Source organism: Lichenostomus cassidix, chromosome 19, assembly GCF_008360975.1.
Source record: "Lichenostomus cassidix isolate B80296 chromosome 19, HeHo_3.0, whole genome shotgun sequence".
Classification (NCBI taxonomy): domain Eukaryota; kingdom Metazoa; phylum Chordata; class Aves; order Passeriformes; family Meliphagidae; genus Lichenostomus; species Lichenostomus cassidix.
Genome location: NC_139499.1, coordinates 4,650,507 through 4,673,153, shown reverse-complemented (window position 1 = coordinate 4,673,153; position 22,647 = coordinate 4,650,507). Strand labels below are relative to the sequence as shown.

The 22,647-nt window shown below is 42.9% G+C and overlaps 1 protein-coding gene across 6 annotated transcripts in view; it reads right to left on the bottom strand.

Moving 5' to 3' along the window:
* The window catches only part of CUX1 (cut like homeobox 1), a 243,080-nt gene that overhangs the window by 65,093 nt on the left and 155,340 nt on the right, over positions 1–22,647 (bottom strand). For all 6 annotated transcript variants that reach the window (XM_085078063.1, XM_085078065.1, XM_085078066.1 and 3 more), the window contains exons 9-10: positions 13,004–13,052; positions 1,237–1,341 (exon numbers count right to left, since the gene is read on the bottom strand). In XM_085078063.1, the coding sequence (XP_084934189.1) occupies positions 1,237–1,341; positions 13,004–13,052 (154 nt within the window). The remainder of the gene's footprint in view (positions 1–1,236; positions 1,342–13,003; positions 13,053–22,647) is intronic.

The window sequence follows — 22,647 nt, the reverse complement described above, 5'->3', positions numbered from 1 at the left end:
ATACTTTTAACTTGAAAAAACCTCTAATTTGCTTGCATGAAACATCACAAGTTGTATAATCATCTGCTGCTTGTGCCTATTGAGACTAGAACGTAGAGTCTGAAATAAGATAGATAATGATCATTTTCATCCTGCAGTAGTTGTCATATTAAATATAAATGAAGTGCAGAAGTACTATTAAATACAAGAAAGACCTAATGTTAAAATAATGATAAGACTAGGACACGAGATAGGAAGAGGCAGGTAATTCAGAGTTACAAGTGATATTCAGGCTTTTTATTTTTTGTTTTGCAGCCTACTTGTCTATCTTTTGACTTTCCTGAGAAAATACTGGGTTGTATTAATAGACAACCAAACAGATCTGGAGGACTTATGGCTTGTTACTCGTTCTCTGCAAATGATTTTTAAAGAAAACCATGTGTTCCTCTGCTATCAGTGTCAAGCGTGTATAAGGCTTGCAAGGAAAAAAAAAAGCAGTGATTTCTTTTGTCTGTTAAATCTGCTGCTTAGAAGTAGACTAAATTTCACTTAATTGCATATTTACATTTAAATACTCCTATTTCTCCTTTGGCAAACAAAAATCAAAATAATCTGGCTGCTCATCTGTGATACCTGTTCACCCAGGGCCAGCTGGAGCCCTGGAACAGCCCCCAGTGCCTGCAGGTCCCAGCAGCAGCCTTGGCTTTATTCACAACCACATGGAGGAGGCAACAAGCAGTGCAGGGCATCTTCTCCATTTCCCAAGGATTTATAGGTGTCATTCTCAGCTTGGATAGACCCAGTGCAAACTGGAGTGTATCACATTTATTTCCAGTTTCTCTGACAGCCCAGCCATGGAGTAAGGAGAGGCAGGGAGCTCTGGATCCCCTCAGGATGGAGCCCCACACCTCAGGGCTCCCCAGGCAGGCACGTGCTGATCACCACCAAGGCTCTCTTGCTGCCTCTGTTTCTCCTCTGCTGATGCTCTCAGCCATGTGAAATCATTTCTGAGAGCTGTGCTGTCTACCTGGAGTGATGGATCACCATGGAGCCAAGTGACCTCTGTCCTTCCCATGGTCTCCTCCAGCCACCAACCCCTCAGAAGGTTCACCCCACCACGATCCCAAAGGAACACCCTTCCCTTCCAGCTAAAATACGGCTTCAAACAGCTGTTTTTATAGCTGTGGGCATAAATTGTGAGAGCTGTACTGCAGGAATGTCAGAAACCTGTAAGAGTCAGTAAATATTTTCTCTCACCACATCAGGTGCCTTCTGGATCTGCGTAGCAAGTTGGAGAGATTTGTTAGCTGATGAGAGCTGCTCCCTTAAGGTCTCTGCCTCTCTCTGAGCCACCTCTGCCCTCTGAAGGAAATGAAAAGGGGTGAAAAGAGAAAGTACATTCAGTTTAACAACTGACAATTATTACAAGAACATTCATCAATTCATGCCTGACTGAATATAATTGATTTTCCTAAACACTCAACCTAATAAATGTTAGAAAAAAACATAGAATGTGATGGATTTTTATTTTAAACAGTACAAGGAAGAAATAATTGAGCGATTATGACAGTAATTTAACGCTAGGAGCAAGGAATCCCCTGCTGATACTAATGCTGCGGCCCACTGAATTTCCCAGACTGAATAAATACAAGTGGAAATGGAGTCTTTTTATTCAATTTCTTTCTATTCTCATAGACCAAGCAGATTTTATTGCAAGGCTCCTCATGGGAATAATTCTCACGGGTAAATGCTGAATTAAAAGATATTCTGACCACTCTCTCAAACACACATACAATGTTGTGGGCTGTCTTTCTGCAGTAATTATTCCCTAAAACATGAATTGTTAGATTCTGTTCTTTCAGCAGGTCTATTTATTCAACAATATTTAACCCTAAAGTGACAATTTTGCACAGCTCAGTTCCCAGCTGCTGAGGATTTACGCAATAGCCGATAAGCCTCTGACTTGGCCACTGGTCAAAATTCCCATCTCAGTATTGAGAAATAATAGAAAGGAGAAAGGCAGAATGATGAGGAAATATTGTCTGTACGAGAGTTTGGGTAGAGACAGATGGATCAGTAACTTCAGGCAATAAATAGCAGCAAAGTCCTTTTCATAACTGTCTGTAAGCTTCTGTTAGAAATGGAACAAAACCTGGTTCTTTTACAATATACACTCCTCCTGGCAAGACTGTCTTCTCTCTTTTTTAAAAAAAAGTTATTTTATTGTTATAAAACCACGCTGCTTTCCTCCTTGAGTGATCACTGCTTTTTGCCTGGGCTGCTCCATGCAAATCATGCTGTGCTTTCAGAAGATAGCCAAAATAATTTTCTGTCTCCACTTCTAAGACATATCACCAATTCTACCAAACCCACCAGCTGCTGCCAGAGGTCAAAACTTTTCCTGACCAGCTGATGGATCCTTTCCTTTATAAATTCCCACTGCAATTTTAAGCCACCAAAACTGACACATTTTGTGAGCCAAACTCCTTGCTAATCCTTTGGAAAACTTAGGTCATGTAAAATAGTGAATATAGAACATGGGGCAAATATAAAGCCTGTAGTGAATATAAAATCATAGTGAATATAGAAGCTACAGCAAATATACAACTTCTAGTAGTATAAAACCTCTGATGAATATAAAATCTATAGGAACTATCAAGCCTACAGTGAATATAAGCCCTATAGCCCTGTGTGTGTGGTCTCTGACTTCCTCCCAGTCAAAGCAGACTCTGCATGTTTAATCAATGAGTAAACTAACAGCAATCAAATACTAAACGCATCATCTGCGCTATTTGCTCACAACATTGTATTAAATGATTTTGCACAGGTTCTACAGCTGTAATTAAAATGTGATTGTAAAAAGTACAGTGACGTGGCTCCAATAATCAGAGCAGGGGACACAACCTATTGTGTGCTTGGAAAACATGGAAAACAGCAGTAAAAAAGGCACAAAACCAGGGATTTATGTTGTTTATGCAGCTGGATAATACCAGGATAAATACTGAGCTAACAATACACATTGAGATAAATTATTTTCTGGTACTTTATTAGATGTGCAGCTACATATATTGATCTAATAACTGCAGAACAACTCCAGCAAAGCAGGACAAGTTACTACACTGTGGCACTTGCTCTTCCATCTACTGCTGTATAAGTAATGGGTTTTGCAGCCTTGAGCAATTCTGCTGATGGCTTCCATTCAGTGCAGCATTGTTTGGAGAATCTATTCAGCTCGCATGCGAGCAAACCACAGAGGATATTGCTAATAGGTGGTACATCTGCATATACAGTGAGCTGTCAGCTGCCCTTTCTGCACAGCCTCCCCAGCCAATTCCCAACACCTGTTGTGATCCTCCCAATAATACCAGACAAGATTTCATGCTAGGCATTGTTAAAAATACATCAGCACAAATTCGGGGCCATTCTATTTGGGAAATACTGGTCAATTTTCCTCTTTCTCCCCCCCTCTCTCACAGAAGGGAAGCTTTTTAAGAGCCAGAATTACAGATGTGCTCAGTATCTGGAAAGCATTTTGGGTGCTGTTGCAATATAAATTATAAATGGCACACAAAACCCTGTTCAAAGAATGGTAGTTTCGAATTTGAGCACTTGCAAGTTTGGAAAAGCCAAGCTTGAGGCCAGTGCTCAGCCACCTCCTGGTAGGTTTGGGAGGGGGATGGAACCACCCAGGACCTGCTGTGGCTTTTTCCCATCCAACTCTGAGAGGAACATGGCTTGGTGAGTGGATTTTTAGCTTTGTCCTCTTGCTCTGTGTGTGACCCCTGCACTTGATGTGCCCTGAGCTAATCCCCCTCTCCTCTGATGGGATTAATCCTTTCCTCACGGAAGCTGTGCTGCAGCTCTGAACGATCTCAGCGCTTCAGGATGCTAATGAATGCACTGGCACAAGCCCTGTTTGGAACTATTTGGGTTCCTGGAGCCCCTGGCACATCTCCTTGCACGGCAGCACTGGCTGGAGGCTCCCAGAGCGGCAGGAGCTGCCTCTGCCCATTCCTGCACCGAGCCCCTGCACAGAGCTGCTCCCCTGCCAGGCCCTCTGGCTTTGCCTCTTCCACTCCCACCCCTCTCTGCTCGTCACTCTGTCCCCTTCCTAATTCATGCTGGCTGCTGGAAGCACCATTTCTGTCTTCTCTGTGCTCCACGGCACCTTTAGCTCCAGGCAGGCAAACCCAACTTCTACCTCACACGACCTAGCCAACATTCCCAAACTTCCAGAATCAGCCTTACCCCCACGATCTCCTCCTTCCTCTTCTCCTCCTTTCTCCTCTCCTTGCTGCTTCTTCTCCAAATGTCCTCACAAGAGCTCCTCCAAGTGTCTCTCCCCACTCCCTCCTCATCACAAACCCCTCTCCCCTCCCAATCCAATGTCTCCAGTTGTGGCAAGGGCAGCCTGGGGAGTGTCTCCCCTCCCTGTGCCCCACCAAACCTCACATCACATCCAGAAAAAGCAAAACCTGGTTGGTTGATGTTCACCCAGCCAGAGCAGTGACAGACTGCAGCATGCCTTGGACAGGCAGGGAGAGCAAAGCCTGAACAAATTCAATCCAGATTCTCTTGAGTTTCTGTGAACTCTTTTTTTCCAGACTCTTATAGGGCTGGCCAAACTTGGGGCTTTTAAAAAATTATTTTTTTTTTTCCCTACTTGAAGCAACAGAAGATACAACCCTGAGAAAAAAAGAAAACCCTCCCTCATCAAATCCCTTTTATTAAATCTGGGCACTGCAGGCTCCTCACCAAAACAGCAAGAAAAAACTCGTAACATGCGGGGAAAAACGGATTTTTTTCCCCTAATCTGGTTCTTAAAAATGCTTGGACAATTTTTCCTGAAGTAAGAAAAAGAGTGAAGCCAGAGACAGCCACCCAATAAGGAAAATGGCTAAACCCAAGGAGTCTTGCACAACTGGGAGCCACTGGAAAGTTCTCAAAACCTTCTGTGTGTGTGAAACTGTCCCACTTCAGCTAAGAAACACATAGAGATTCATAGAATCATGGAATGGCTTGGGTTGGAAGTGACCCTAAAGCTCATCCTCATCCCATTCCACCCCTACCACGGGCAGGGACACCTTCCACCATCCCAGGCTGCTCCAAGCCCTGTCCAGCCTGGCCCTGGACACTTCAGGGATCCAGGGGCAGCCACAGCTTCTCTGGGCACCCTGTGCCAGGGCCTGCCCACCCTCCCAGGGAACAACTCCTGCCCCAATATCCCATCTCTCCCTGCCCTCTGGCAGTGGAAAGCCATTCCCTGTGTCCTGTCTCTCCATCCCTTGTCCCCAGTCCCTCTCCACCTCTGAGATCCCCTTCAGGATATGCCACAGCACAGTTGCTTTTCATCAGGCAATGCTAAAACTCTTGGTTTCTGACTCCCAAATCCTACTGCACAACCTAAAGAAAACCCTCAATGACCAATGACAGTCACACTAATGGCCTTGGTGAAGCTCATGCCAATCCAGTGTTGCCTAAAACCCTATTTTTCAAGATAGTTCAGTCATACAATTCCTCCTAATTCCTACACTGCTGTTTGCTAGTACAGAACTGCTTCCCTGGCAGAAAAATATTTCAAAATACTTCCATTTTCCTTCATCCAGCAGGTAAATATTGTACTGCTCACAGTGGAGCCAGGAGGTCACGACTGTAACGCTGCCGTGTGCTTTCCAATTAAAAATAGAAAAAAAAAAGCCTTACAATATATCCAGTTTAAATTATTCTCCTTGTTTCCTGACAAGATAATGAATAGCATGAACCGAGTGCTCTTCTACTTACAGTAAAATGTTAATTTGATCAAAGACCAGTGGTGTGAACAGCAAAATGAGATACTTATGTGAAAAGAAATGTATAACCTTTCCCTTGAAGTTCCACCAGCCCAACTCCATTTCCTTATTCCATGCTAAATTCAGTGCTGTATGTGGGAAAATCTTCCTATGGGCGAGGAGTGGGTATTATCACAAGTAATTCTGCTGCAGTTAATGAGGCTGCTTATGGCAGCAATCACCAGGCTTGGAGCTGACATTCGGACTTGCAAGCTGCTGCAAAAGCTGTGTTTTTCAGAGTACAACATCAATTAAAACACACTGCTCCAATGTGATTTAATTTTTTAAATTTTCAGACATAAAAATTCGTTATAAAAACCCTTTAGATGGCCCTAACTTCCACAGAACAGCAGCAAGGTTAGCAGAATATCAGGGACATGAAAGATTTTTTCAGGGCTCTGGCACCTATTTTTTCCAACAATGGAGAATTATATGAAAAAAAAAAAAGAAAAAACTCCACCAACCAGAAGAGGTTGGGTTGTCTTCATTCTTGTCTTCAGGCTATTGCACTTTCCTCTGAGTGCTGAAAGGCTGCCAGATAAATGTATTCCCAGCTGATCTCCAGGCATTTGCAGGAACCCCATGTTTGTACGAAAATAATATTAACCATATTTTGCCTTTACACAGAACTTCTCCGTGCAAGGATCTCAATGCCCTTTGCAAAGTAAATGTCATTATTCCCATTTTACAGACAGTGAAATCCCTGGATTAAGTGAATGACTTCATCTGCCATGCAGCAGTGGAAATTAATTGGATCCATGGAATGGTTTGGGCTGGAAGGGACCTTAAAGCTCATCCAGTGCCACCCCTGCCATGGCAGGGACACCTTCCACCATCCCAGGTTGCTCCAAGCCCTGTCCAGCCTGGCCTTGCACACTGCCAGGGATCCAGGGACAATTCCACAGGGCTCTGGCACACCATGAAAGCATCCAGTTCACTGCCAAGGGAGTGAGAAATGAACCCAAATCCTCAGGGGCAGTGTCTGTCAGCCTTGGTGCAATGCAGGATGAATTCCCTTCCCCATGAAGTGCAAACCCAAGGAAGCCTTGTCAGGGCTGTGGTGGATCACAGCAAACCCCCCCAGCACCAGCACTACCTGGATTGTGTTGCACTTGTGCTGCTGAGTGAAAAGGGGAATTTATTCCATCTGCTGCTCAAAAACATACATATTTTATGGCAATCTCACTTAGCAGGAATATCTTTTCGAACCATTTTCCAATGTGATTTGTTGGAGACAGGAAGGTGCCATACCCAAGGAAATAAAAAATAATCTTGAGAGCAGCATTTCTGCTAAAACACCCTGGTGAGGTTTTCTTTCTACTTTTATAGCAGACACTGTTTTATGTATTTTAGTGGCAGTTTGGCGCCAAAAAATGCTTAAATTCACTAACTCTTGCTCTACAGACTTTAAAACCCAGCACTACATTTCTGTGGAATAAATGGTATTGATCCAGTCTAGATTCTTTAATAAAAGCTTCTGTATTTTAGAAAGTACCATTTTCTTGATTTATTGGTATCAGAAGTTTCTATATTTGACTTTCTTTCCCCAGAAAAAATAAGAAGTAGAAATCTGGGAGCACTATCAGCACTGGGAAGATGGAAAGAAAACCAATGGAAACATTTGGCTTTTCCAAAGGGATAATAGAAGAAAAAATAAATTAATTCTTTTTCTATAGCTTACACAATATAGTCCACACACACACAAAAAGGTCTCACGTCCTCCTTCTGTTACCACTCTCTAAATCTAAGGTATTTTATAAGGTATTTTATAAGGATGTCTATACTTGAGTCTGCTTTTCAAACCTAGTTCCTCCCCTTTCAGATTAAAATACAATAACTCAGGATCAAACAACCCAAACCAAAGTTCTTCTCTTTTTGTTTTAAAAGTAAAAAAAGCTCTTTTTTTCTTTACAGGAAGCTCAAAACACAAAGCCCATTAGATTTTATTTTTTCAAACTATGGGATCGATGTATAAAGGCAGAAGAGAGATCTGGATACATCAATGACACAAAGCCACAAATTTAGACTCAATATCAAAACCTTAAAATGAGCCTTGCTGTCATTTAAAAAATTTACCACTCCAAAATATTTCTGTTTTCACAACCCAGGAATTATTCTTTCCAACAGAAACCTCTGTGATTCTCAGGCACAACTGGATGATTCCAGGTTTCTGGATGAAGCACAAAACAGAACAATAATTCATTTGAATAAATTTGTCGTCCCAAAAGATTTGTGACTTTGCTGCCATAAACACTTACTGGAAAGGTGTAAACTTGAAAAGGTACAGGAAAGTGCTAACCATAAATATTTGTCTAAAATAAACAGGCACACAACTGTAACTGCTGTGAAGGCAGAAAAGCACACTGGAGCTTCATTAACTTCCCTGATTGGGAATTAGAATATTCTGGGAATCAAACAATAAAAAATTCAAAGATGCTGTATCCCAAACTATGATAAATCATTTATTTTGACAAGTACGGGTAGTTTAGTTTTAATTATTTATTCTTATACTTCGTACCATATCAGAAAATATGCAGTGATTTATTGTGCAAAATGAAATCTTAATAAAACGAGTCCCTTCCCCAAACTACAGCATTATTAAATCTTCATGGAAATGCAGGGGGAACTCGTGGGTTATGTTATCAGGTTTTGTCATGGAGCTGGCTGGGTTAATAGAGTGAAAATGAGCCATTCCTGCTGGGTTTGGCTCCACTGTGCCCTCAGGCCTGCACAGGCTGAGCCACAGCAGTGCCACAGCCTTAGGGATGAGGAGAGGGCTGGACAGGGAAACTGGACAGGGAAACTGGACAGGGATTCTGGACAGGGAAACTGGACAGGGATTCTGGATAGGGATTCTGGACAGGGACTCTGGACAGGGATTCTGGATAGGGACTCTGGACCCAGGGCTCTCCTGCTCTCTGGCACATGATGCTCTTGCATTTTCACCATGAAACCAATGGGGTTTTTGGCTTCAGACCTTACACCTCTCCTAAAGCCCCATGTCAGGAGCTAATGGCTCCTCTTGAGGCAGGTGCAGCTGGACCAGACATTTTAATGCACTATTCTTGCCCTTTTTTATACTGGAAAACTTTCAAACAGGAAGGTTACACCGTTGTCATCCTCACAGTGGGTGTAACTTGGTGTATTTCAAACTTTGCCAGTTGGAATGGAGCAGGCCTGCCATAAAACCCCACTCAAATCCTGAATTAATGGCACAGAGCACCTGAGGAAGAAGGGGCTGTCAGCACCTCTCATCTCCAGCACCCACCTCTGTCCCAGTGAGGGATTCACTCCTCCCACTGTTATGTTTTGTGGGAAAATTCAGTTTATACCTCGTGCTAATGACACAATGGAGAGAGAGGGAGCTTTGCGGTCACTACTCCTCCTTCTCCCTGAGCAGAAAATTGCAAAGCTCACTGGTATTTAAAGGCAATTGTTTTGATGAGCCACTAATTTGTTCTGGGGATGGCATCATGCAAACTAGCCCAGAAATGCATGAAAAACACCTGAGGATCCAAGGGAGGAAAAACACTGGGAGAAGAGAGGTGATGGAGTTAAGATAACAAGAATGGTTCCTGTTTCACCCAACAGGACACAGGGGTGGCAGTCACAACAGAAGTGTGATTTTATCATTTTTATGGACACCTGGACCAAGGTCAGGGAGCACATCCAGCCCCTCATTCCTGCAGCACTGCAGAGGGAAAGGCACTCCCCACTTCTCAGGAGCCAGAGAGGAGTCCTCACTACAGCAAGGGAAGTTCTGAAGTGCCAGCTCTTGATTTAAAAAGATTTAAAACGCCTGGGAAAGGCATTTTCAAGAAATGTCAGATATTAAAAAATTTACACCAAATTTCCCCCCCACCACATTGTCAGTGGAAACATAGATTTTTGCTCTGAATCCCAGTCATTTGGGTCAGTGCTAATTCCAGAGCAGCAAAACATCACATCCAAATCAGCAAGGCAGTCTGTGAGCAAAGCAGGAGTCGTGCTGAGCACTACTCTTTAAAGGTAGCCTTAATAATGGGGAGTGAGCACTTACTGAAATGGTAAAAGGAAATGTTAATTTAACTATTAAATACATAATTAGGTTAAGTACTTGTTTCTGCAATTGTAACACTTCAGCCTGATGCAAACTCACTTTCTGGCCTGTGCAATACGATTTAATTTCTTCCAATATTTTTTTTTCACCTATAAAGAGGTAAAACACAGGAATTGCTGCTACAAAGATTAGTTAGATATAATTTATCAAAGTGTTTTATAAAGGTAAAGCATCACACAAGGCAAGGACTCTATGGGGATGTTTCAGCAAATGAGCTGAGCCATTGCAGCAGCTCCTGCTCCTCTCCAAGTGAATTTCTCTTCCCTTCTCCAGCTCCTCTGAGGCCACACAGTTCCTTTGGGGTTTCCAACACGAGAAAGACATGGACCTGCTGGAATGAGTCCAGAGGAGGCCATGGAGATGCTCCTGGAGCTGGAGCCAGGCTGGGAGAGCTCGGGGTGCTCACCTGGAGAAGGGAAGGCTCCAGGGAGACCTCAGAGCTCTTCCAGTGCCTAAAGGGGCTCCAGGAGATCTGCAGAGGGACTTGGGACAAAAGATGGAGGGACAGGACACAGGGAATGGCTTCCCACTGCCAGAGGGCAGGGAGAGATGGGGTATTGGGAAGGAATTCCTGGCTATGAGGGTAGGCAGGCTCTGTCATAGGGTGCCCAGAGAAGCTGTGGCTGCCCCTGGATCCCTGGCAGTGTCCAAGGTCAGGCTGGACAGGGCTTGGAGCAACCTGGGATGGTGGAAAGTGTCCCTGCCCATGGCAGGGGTGGCACTGGATCATATTTAATGTCCCTTCCAACCCAAACCATTCCATGACTCTGTGATCTCAGTGCTGTGGCTTCTCCCATGTTGTGTTGAGCTGCCTCAATGTGCTGAACCCACAGAGAACAAATGGGGCTCCTTCACCCCAATCCAGGCTTTCCTGCAGTTCCTGAGCTCAGGCGACTCAGTGAAGGATCCCCCAGGTGCCAGAGCAGGTTTGGGAGGGGATGGGACTGCAGCAGCCAGAGGGGAGATGGGGAAAGGGGAGACAGAATCCTCTCCTTTGGCTTGCCAGCAGCTCAGATGAACTGCATGCTCATTTTATGTACAGAGTCAGATTTTGCTGAATTACAACCAAAGGAAGGGTTATGCATATAAGCAGTAATAAATATTATCTAATTACAAGAAAAGCACCACAATAAAGTAAAAAAACCAACAACCCACATTGCAGCTTTGTACCAGTTAGATAGAAAAATAACATTTCTGGATAAATAGGTATAATCCATTTTAGGAGGCAATGAGGAATTCAGAAATACCTGTTCTTTAACTACAGCCCCCTTTAGACTGAGGGGAAAAAAACAGCTACTGGGTAAATCATTGCAAAATGTACTGCAGTGCAAAAATCACAAAATAATTCTACCAAAACATCTTTAACACCTACATCATTTCTAAAAAGTCTACATATTTTCAAATAATTACTAGTACTTTCATAAATATTTAATGCCATCTACAAAAGTTCTTTGACAGAACTAAAAACCCACTGTACAAACACCCAGTTTGCTTTTACTGACTCAAAAATCAACCCAACAACTTACAAATAATGATTTTGGCTTCATTAATTCATTGAGGGGCTGGAGTACGTCCAAAAACAGGAACAGAGCTGGGAAAGGGTCTGGAGCAGCAGGAGAAGCTGAAAGAGCTGGGGGAGCTCAGCCTGGAGAAAAGGAGGCTCAGGGGGATGTTCTCTCTCCCTGTAACTCCTTGGAAGGAGGCTTTAGGTGGAGGTCAGGCTCTGCTGACAGGGAACAAGTGATAGGACAAGAGCAAACAGCCTCAGGCTGCTCCAAGGGAGGTTTAAGTTGGTTATTAGGGAAAACCTCTTCATTAAAAGCGTTGTCCAGCCCTGGCACAGCTGCCCAGGGCAGTGGTGGAGTCCCCATGCCTGCAGGGATTTAACAGACATGGGGATGTGGCACCTGGGGACATGGTTTAGTGGTGGCCTTGGCACTACTAGGGGAGTGGTTGGACAGGATGACCTTAGAGGGCTTTTCCAATGGAAATGATTCTGTGATTTGTATTGTTCCAATTGACCAAGAACTAATGGAAAGGCCGACAGCACTTGCAAGACTTGACAGCTGCAGCAGGGGAGTGTGGGGGCTGAAAGTGATCTGGCAAAGGGGAAAAGACAACACAAAACAGCAGCTGGAACAGGGGGGATGTTTTCAACAGCACCAGTGACCTGGTCTGGCTCACACAGGCACTGCTGACAACAGGAGCCATGGAGGGGAAGGAGCTGCTGCTACTCCTCCTGAAGGGAGCTGCTCTGAGGTAAACTTCAGCTGGATTGTAAATCCATAACCTGGGAGATTTGAGATTGCAATCTCTGATTTTACCTGCCAGAGGGATTAATGAAGCTCACTGATAAGCAAATGCCTGGCTGAGGTTTCCCTTGGTGAAACCACCACCCACTGGCATGTGGAATTTCCACTGTCACCTGGGAATCCTGCCTGGCCACACACATCTCCTCCATCACCTCACTCACTCACAAGGGTTCTTTGCATGGCTGGTGGGTTTGAGTTTGTCAAACTCAGTGTCTGTGCCACTTGTGTCAGGAGTGTGTGCACTGAGGGGGATGGCCAGAGAGACATTTCACAGCCCAAATTAACATCTGCAGGGACAAATTGCCATGTCTTTGTTGTCCTGCACAGAACGGTCTGATCCAACCCTTGCTAAAAGTTAATATGCCAATAAAACATGGCAGAAAAGGAAGGGGGAAAGAAAGTCTGGAAAAGTCCACAAAAGCTGCAGCCCTGCCACAGCCATAGGGCAGACACCCTTTATTTTGGGCAAACCAATTACCTGAATGTCTGAGGGGCCAACATGATGGATTTAGAAACATAAAGCCAAGAATAAGTACAGTGGGAAATGTAAGTTTAAATTATTAGAAGGTAAATATATGGCAAGCACAGCTCTACTGTGCACACAATCCTTCCAGAGCATCCCTAAAGAGCTGTATTTTGCTCTAAATTTGCATATTTTCTTACTCCACACAGTTATGTCTGCGAAGTGCATATAAAAGAACTGTCACGAAATCCAAAAGAGAATTAAAAAAGAATAATCAAAGTCACACTTAGAATTTTTATGGGGGACTCATTGAAAATCCTACCTGATTGGCTCTTTCAAGGTCTGTCATGATCATCTCGATTTCATCAGCCCTGGGAGAAGAAGAGAGCAGAAGTTTTGTTATCACACAGAGAAATGCTTCTGCAGGAGCTCCTGCACAGCAACAGGCACACAAACACCAGCAATTGTCAATATTTATTTGTCAAAGGACACAGCAGGACTGAGCAGCTCATCTTCTGACTGGGGAAATCCTCTGGGGTTTTCTGGACCAGTTTGCAAATCTCCAATTCCTTTGCCTGTTCCCTTTTTGCAGTGCAACAGGCAAATTGGTATCTGAGCATATTCATTACATCTTTGAAGGTTTTACTACCCAAAATTCAGGGCACTGTCATCTTTCCAACAAGCAAAGGTGCTTCCCAAATGATAATAATGGAGAAGTCTAAGACTGCAGTTCTTCAATCACCTCCCCACAGACACAAAAGCACCAGCTACTCTTCTGTTTCAGTGTACCCAGAAGTTTGGTTCTAAATTTGGCTTAAAAAAAAAAAATATCAAGAGGTCAAAGAGACCAAGAACTTTAATTTTACATTACGTGGAAAAGATTTTTTTTGGACACAAATTTATCAAACTCTAAATTTAGACTCTTAATGCACTTTGCAAAGCTGAATAGGAAAGTCAAAGGGTTGAAAACTATACAAATAGTTCAGAAAAAATAGATCCTTCCTTCAGATCCCTGTGTTAGGGAGCAGCTCCAAGACCTGACCCCTTAAAAACCAACATTTCTAATCCTTCACTCACACAAATGGAGCCAATCCTTAAGCAATCTTTTCTTATCTTCATGCTCCATCATGGGCAAACATTTCCCACTCAGGCTCTCACCTGGGAAAGGTACCAGGAAAAGGGCTGACAGCCCTGAAGAATGTTCTGTATCAATACAATAAGACATATTATTCTCCCCAGACATTTTGCCTGTCTTGTATGCCTGGACCATATGGAAGCAATAAACACTGTCCTCATCTCCTCTGAACAGCAGCTTTACCAGCAAGTCCTTTTGCAATCTGCCAACACCATAATGTCTGGTTTTTGTTTTTAATCTGTAGCAGATCATTATCAGTAAAAGCTGTGAAATACTGGAATTCCCTTCCTCTGCCCATGCAGAAAAGTCAGGGTTTGTTTTTCTGCTGATTCCAGCAGAAGATCCATTTCCCTGTGCAGGTGTTTGTGAGGAAGGATGGTTAATTGAAGTACATCAGGGTTCTGGCACACTCCACACTGGATCATTACAGTGAATATTGACTTATTCCTCAACAGCGTTTTAGGCTTTTGGGTGTACACTTGGGGAAACGCAGCAAAAGATCATAATAACTAAATGTGCATGTATATAAATGATTGGAAAATTATTTTTAATTACAGCCTTTAATGTTGTTGGGGCAACATGAACTGCCTTCTGAAAAAAATCTTCTGGACAATAATGGAAAACAGATTAACATGTGTTTTCTTGTGCAGGAAAAGCTAATGTGCTTCTCCTGCACATTGGGAAGAAATCCTGCACACGATGGTTTGAATTAGTAATAAATAATGGGCATTACTTACTGAACTGAACAACCACTGCTGGGCAAGAAAGGATTCAAGGGAGTAGCCACAAGACTGACCTGCACATGTTAACATCAGCCTGCAATAACACTTTCCTTCTCTTCAGCCTCTGCAGTTGTGAAACATCTTTTGTTTTTTTACTCCAGGCCCAAAAAACTTATTAACCCACTTAGGGAGATGACAGCATTTCACATGAAAAAGATGTCCCAAAGCCCATGCAAGTGACCTCACTGTTTATCTGTGAGAGATAAGAGGGAGGAGAGCATCCCAACACACTCAAAAGTCGCTTCCCAGCATTTCACAAATATTTTTAGCCAGGATAGTTTAAGGATCCTCTTTATATAAGCTTATGCATTCAGGCTGAATTTATGTGTGAATGCCTCAGGTTACATGGAGCCAGTAAATGATGTCTGGATTGTGTCACACACCTCCAGATCAGAGCTGGGAATGTCCCATCCCAGCTACAGCTGAAGTGAACCAGCTTCCTCTCCTTCTCTATAGCATGGGGAGAACAATAAATTCCCTGCCTTTCCTCCCAGTCAGGTGCTGCCAGGTAGCAGCCATAGGTCTGGAACACCACAGCACCTGAGGAGAGTGAAAGACTCAGAAGCAAAAACCCCTGGGACTGGGAGAGAAGAGTGCCCTGCTTTGGGAGCAGAAGGTAAGGTTTCAGTTCAGCCAGGGAAACTCTTCTGGCAGAAAAGAAGATGAGTCTGATGGAGAAAAAAGGAAGATGACCCTGATGGAGAAAAGATGAGTGGGAAGGGGCAGAAGTGTGAGGGCTCTGCAGCCATCCAAGGACCTTCAGCCACCTTTAAAGGTGAGAGAAGGAGGTTAAGGGGAGCCAGGGGTAGGGAAATTGAAGAATAGAGAGAAGCCAGGGAAGGAACAGAGGGATGTCTGAGGCCAATGGACAAAGGGGAGAGAAGACCAAGAGCAGTAAAGCACAGGAGCACCCCGAGCCAGAGGAAGGGTGGGTGGCTGCCAGGAAAACACAAGATAGTGCTGGAAAAACAAGGTAGAAAGATTCAACTCTGCATTTAAAATGGAGAGAAATATTAATACTGGTATTTGTGTCCCATTTTGGCTGGGGTCAGGATTTAAGAGCTCTATTACAGCACTGGGATACACAGCCAATTACAAAAAAAAGCAACTGAGGATATAGAATGCCATAAAAATGACATTTGTGCCCTTCAGCGTGTGCAGATAATTCTGACTGAATCCAGTAAAGTGTCAAACTGTAGCCAAAGGCAAAATTGTCCCTTTGTCCTTGTATCCAGACACACCAGCTGACTGATCCTGAACTCCCCTTTCCCTCCTACATTTTTTTCTCCCAAGCTTTCCAGCACACCTAATAAAAGGATGTGACATCTCCAAAAAAAAAATTCAAGCAAAACACCTCCAGCCTAGCAGTCTGCACACCAATGGAAGGTAATGCTGCAACCATAAACGTTATCTTTAAGTAAAGTAATGAATTAAATTACTCTGTATTCTTCCCAAGCACAAGTGTCAACAGCATTCAGGAGAATCTTCAAAAGGAATTCAGGCTTTTCATTTTAAAAGCTCAACTACCACATCAGTAGCTGGCACTCAGCAGCCTAAAATCACTTATTTGAGAAAGTCTCTAATAGCTGCATTCACTGTTTGCTCAGCACAAGTATTTATTATAAAATAAATTACAGTTCTCACACCTTTTATGCACTCAGAGAAACAACCTGCATTGATTTACTGTTTACAAAGGATTGTGTCAAATTCAGACCTGTCAGGCACAAGGCAGCTCTGCTTGGCTCACTGAGTGAGTCCCACACAGGTCATTTTTGATGTGTTCACCCTCCACTACATTTGCTCATTTTCAGCCCTTCCTATTTCAATATTCCTCTTTATTTCAACGGAACAACTTGGCAGGCAAAGCTCCATCCAGCTCCGGGCTTGTCCTGCAGGCTTGCACTGAAAATCTGATGGGAACCTTGAAGGGAACAATGGCCTTGGAAGGGACCTTGAAAATCACTTTGTTCCACCCCTGCCATGGTAGGAACACCTTCCACTGTCCCAGGCTGCTCCAAGCTTCAATGCCCAACCTGTCCTTGGACACTTCTAGGGATCCAGGGGCAGCACAGCTCCTCTGGCACCCTGTGCCAGTGCCTCCCCACCCTCACAGGGAACAATTTCTTCACCTAATCATCATTCTTCACCTAAATTTGTGGTTACACAGAAGCTATTTGTGACCAAAGCCACCCGACGTGAACTAAACTCACTTAGAGGAAGTGGAGATTTGATGATTTCACTTTTTATTTTCTTCATTCCTGAAGCAACTAACATCTTGATTTCTCATGAGTGCTGCAATTCCCTCATCACCCAGAGGTGAAGACAAGGAGAAAACCCCCAAAATTCCTTCTTCAGACAGATACAGAGAATGATGGTAATTAATAACAAGAAGACATTTTGCTAAAATACACTGATATTTATGGTGGCTACAGCAGACTTGTACATTGCAACCCAACATTAATCAGGGTTTGATCAAGGGTGATACTTCCTTAATATTAACATAGATTGTGAGAAAAAGAGTGGGGAAAATCTGTTTTCAGGAATAAATATTATCTACCCTGTGCTTTTGCATTCCACAGGTAATATAATAATTTATCTGATCTAGTTTCTTATAATCTCTGTGGTAGAGGAAAAGTAATCATGTAAGCAAGAACAATTCTTCAGAGAGCATTACAACTTGTTCTAAATTTCAACATTTTCAGACTAAGGAATTTAGGAAATCAAATTTTAAGCCCAAGCATTTGGAGCTACAAAATCAGCACCACCATGGAAAAAGAATCTGAACTGTTGAAACAGCACGACCATGAAATATTCTATTATTTCTTCTCTCGGTACTGTGTTTGAAGTGAGAAACAAAATGCATTAAAAGCTATAGATTTTACAAGGTATAAGCTTTTACCAGTCATGAAACAGCCCTCAAAGCTAACATGCCATCTATAAAAAACAACTTAAGGAGTTGGAAAAAAACAAAACCAAACACCCAAACCACCCCACTTCTCAATTCAATTGCTTATGGGAAATAAAAAGTGCAGAAAGGCTCGATTTTCATTTTAAGATCAAGAAAACCGATTAGGTTTGAACAGCATAACAAGGCAACAAATTCAAGGGTTGGTAACAGGGAAGAAGCTCAGTTCTTCTAAATAAAATTAAATTGGATGAAAACTCTGAACACCACGAAGTTATTCACTTGCAAGCAAGAAGAATCTGGACTTTATGATTAAAACCCAGTTGATCCAAGTCCTTCATTTAGCTACTAGCTTAAAGAGGCAGAAACAATTCCTTTTTTATTAACATGACAAGTGAATGGTTTGCCAAATCTTGTGGCTACAGCCCCCTAAACATTCAAACTTACTCAACCTTGAAGGAAACTGCTGTTGGATTCTTTATACATGGAAGGACTGAAAAATACAGATGACACTCTGGAAATTGCAGTCAGCGGCATGGCCAAGAAACTTCCCTACCAGGGCAGATTAATACTTTGGTTTGGCAAAAAACAAACAACATTTTTTCCCACACATTTGTTTTCTTTAAAAACATGTAAAAGTTTACTAGTCAGAGCAAACGGTATATGGAGCCAGTGGGGCTTGTTAAAATGTTCTAATTACCCAAACATTTACGCAGGCAATTTCAAACTAAAAGCAGACATTATCAACTAATGTGCATTTATGTTTAATTCAGGGGGAAAAAAAAAAGAAAAATCCTCCTTGTAATGTATATCTGTGATGGGCACAGAGCAGATTTTGGCCAAATTAGGTAAACAGCTCCAGCCTCTTAAAATTACAGGCAGTGTAACCCAGCACTTGGCCAGCACAAGGCAAAAAATGTGAGGTTATTTGGGATATTTGGGAAGGGAAGAAAAGAAGAACAGGGGCCAAAGCATTTAAAAAAAAAAAAAAAAAGAGCAAAAGGCAGTGCACTGAATTTTTTCAGGTTCCAATGAAATTTTTATCAAGGAAGGTTGCTGGGTCTAGGAAGCGATTTCGGATCACTAAACAATGGCAGAATTGCCTGCAGCCCAATGATCACGGCATTCACTCAGGGCACAAGAGCATCCCAGCATTTGAATATTCAATCTTAGTTTTTCTTTAAGCAAAGCAGAGGGACGACAAATTCCCTACCCAAATTCAAACCACTTCCTGAGCTCTGCTGGTGGATGCCCTCATCTAATCCCTGCACCTCAGTGACCTGCCAAGGTGCTCAGGATTTGCTGCCTAATTTCTAGGAAAGAAAAAAAAAAAACACCCCAACAAACACTTTCTTAGAAAGTTTCCAAAGGAAGGTGATATAAAAAACCCACTAGTTTTATTTTTCTGGCACTTTATGAGTATCCCTGTACACACATTTAAGCATTTTTAGAATTCATAAGTATTCCAATCCAACAAACATCCAGAGAGGATAAATTCACCTTTACTGCTAGTACAAGATGGAATAATAGGCAGAAGGACTGTACAAAGAATAAAATAAAAAGTGAATTCAACATAACATGTCAGAGGGGAAGATCTCACACACTTTTTACTACTAAGTTCTCAAATCTACTTTTTAAATTGCAAGAGCTATAGGTTAATATTTTCTTTCAGAGCAACCCTCTAAGGATCTTCAGATCAGATAATCCTTTTTCCAGTGTCATATAAATCCAGCCCTCTTGTAAAAGAATTTCTCTGTTCAGGGATTCATAAATCCACCAAGTTGAGTAATGAATTGGGTGTTTCCTTTCCTAGGAACTCAATTGAAGAAAAAAAAAATCCCCTGTCTGCTAAGCAGTGAACCACTGGAGGCTTTAAATGGAGAGATCAAAGGCAGGCTGGGTTCAGGTGCTCCAGTGATTACACCAAAGTCATCTGCACTGATCTGGGAGTGAGGAAATGTCCACTGGACACTGCCCAGAGCCCTCTGTGCCCACATCCAGCACTAAATCAAGTCCCTCCCCCAGCAAAATGCACAGACCCAATGCTTTCCCCATCTTTTTTTTGTTGTTTTATTAGGATTCATCCCTGTTTCCTCTCGCTGCCTCACGCGCAGCACTGCACACAGATCCAGGCTGGGGAAATAAATCTCAGGGAAAGATTTCTCATGAAGCACACCAGGATCAGGCAGCCACACCAGCTGCAGGTGTGAGCTTCAAACAAACGAGGGCCTGGGTGCTTGAAAGGTGTCAAGTGATCATCAAATATTGAGAAAGGTTAAAGAAACTGCTTTTAAAGGCCAAGGTAGTGAGCAGTACCTGGACAAAACAAGAAGCATCTCAATCATTAGAGAGAAAAGACCCTAGAATAAAACATCTTTCAGTCCATAAGAAATGTGCTTTCCAAGAAAACCTCCATAGCACTTTGTCTTTTCTTCATGGCTTAAGCCAGAATTTCAAGGATAAAATAATCATGTTTGCAATTATAAAGTTTTAAAGACAACAGAAATCAGCTTTATTCCAGTGATGCATGAGGGAGCAGTTCCTAAAGATCATCAGTGTTTTCTTAATGATTTCTGGGGAGAAACTGATATGATTGACACTAACGGATATGCTCAATAAAGTACAAAGAAGAAAAATAAGAATTCTGTGTCAACAGACAACAGACAACTTCAACTCACAGCACCCCAGAGCTGTAATTCCCATAGTGTCACACACACACAGCCTTGGCCCACTTGGAAAACCAGAGAACACTTAATGTAAGCAGCTGCAAAAAAGGAAAGATGTATCGGTTGGATTAAAAAATAAACCAATATATAAATAGATGGTCCATCTTTTTTATTTGAAGGCAATACTGTTTTCTTATGTGGCACATGTTGCACCATGGCCAAGATGACTTTTGGCTCTCCAGACTGTTTAACCCTTCATTTAAAAATCTCTTACTCAGCTCTCACTGTGTTTTTCTCTCCCCAGGAACAAATCCCTTGTGAACTCCATGTCCAACCATCACACTACCCGTCACAGAAAGGAAAAGAAATGCAATAAATCCTTTTTCTCCTGCTCTCCTGCTCAAATGTTTTTTTTTCACAGAGTGTTTTTGCTTTACCCTGCAAAGCCCTTTGAGCAGTGTTAAAATTAGTAATTAGGAGTGTCCAGATTTGGATCATTCAGGGTCTCCTCCACCTCAGAGCACTGGTCACAATCCTTTGGGGTCACAATCCTCTGGGGTCACAATCCTCTGAGGTTACAGAGGAGTTCAAAGAAGGTGTTGAAACCCAAGGTAATTTTTCCACCTGAAATCTGCAGAAACAAATAACCTTGTTTGGATGGAGCTAAAAATCCATTTCCACCAACTTCTGAGGGAGCTGGTGGGCAATTTGGAACCTCTGGAGCTGGGGGTTGCAGGTTCTCCTGCATTTCCTGCACTGGGACACAAGGAGAGGAGACCCTGCAGTTCCATTCTGCTATGATCCTTCTGACTTGCCTTTCCAGGCCATGGAGAACAGCAGAAAGAACATTCTGATCTTTATTTTTTCATGTATTTATGTCAGAATCCCACCCTCATTAAGGCCCTGAGACTGAGGTGCTGCACCAGCACAAACCCAGCAGATCTGCAGGATGGAGTCCTCAGGCTGGGGAACAAAACCTGCAGGTTGTGCCAAGTGCTCATGCTCAGGAGGTGATTTAGACAAACATTCCCAGCACTGCCAGCCTGCCCTGGGAAGCAGGAGCCATTCCTGATCCGACAGGATTTCCTAACAACGTGAGATGACAAGGATGCAGCAAACTCCCAATTTCCTTGTGCCTCCTGGTACAAATTGGAAGAGCTTTCTGCAATTCCCCTCTCCTGACTTCAGCTGATCCAATAACACACCAGAATTTAAATACAGGCACCCTTCCCTCTCCCCTCCTTGCACACACAGCATATCAAACCCATGGAATTACTCCTGACTTGGCCTTGAGCAGCCAACACGATGTCAATTTTACATGTTTTATAAAGCAACAGCATGTAGAAAGCGACTCAAATGCAGGTCATATCAAGCATGTGACCCACAGAGCAATCAAAGACTGCCTGAAACTGTCATTCAAGGTTCAATCAGCTTCTTGCAGGAAAAATGAAACATCTGTGGCCCAGAGAATTAAGTTATGTATTGCATAATTCATCTGGTGTCTGCCACAGCAGCCATTTTAATGCTCTAGTGATAAACATGTTTGATTATTTTTGTTTTGTTTCCTGTCGCCTCCATGGTATTTCTATTTATCCACCCATACCACAATGCAGAATGGAGATAACAAATATACAAACCAGTGTTAGAGTCAGCTGATAAGATGTGGGAAATCAGCAGCCTTATTAATCACATCGAGGCAGCAGCACTATTAAACCTGATGTTCCCTGTGACTGTCCTCATTTGGGGTCTTTTGGGTACACTCTGTAGTTAGATTTGCTGATGAAATCATTGTTTCCCAAGGATCCAAACATTTGGATTGAGCTTTAGAGGTTTTTCTATTAAAAAAGCTGCTCTGCTCGTACACAAAGCAAGTTCCTCACTGCTTCCCAGGTTTTCCACCCCCTCACTTCTTTCTGATCCCAACACAAGCAGAAGGAATGTGCACCTCACACCAGGCACTGGATCCTCTTCCATTCACTTATCCCACTGGTGGGTTTGTGGTTGACACTGGCAGAAACCCTGAATCATCCTTTGAAGTCATTTTGGGAAGTGATTGTTTTATTAACAGTAACTTAGTTTACCTTATTCCCAAACCTGCCAACCCTGACACTTTCCCACCTGCCCTGCTCATCCCTGACTCCCAGAACACATTTCTGCACGCAGGTGGGGACTTTGAGGCTCTGGGTTCATACCCTGCTCTCTGGGTGTTTATTCCTGTTGCCAGGAGTTGAGCATTTGTGCAGTCTGCTCACAGAGCTTCAGCTGGCAGTTAATTTGTTCCCCAATTAAACATCATCTGAGGGAAATTTAATAGACTCGGGTGATAGCGATTTACTCCCGAAAGCAGCTTTGAACTGGGTGAAGGAAGAAAATAAGGAGCAGCTTCTGAAGTGGTGCAGTCAGGTGGGCTCTCCCCCATTTTCATGGAGTCTGTGGATTCCCACAGTGAGGAAATCCTCCCTGCACAGAGCAAATCCA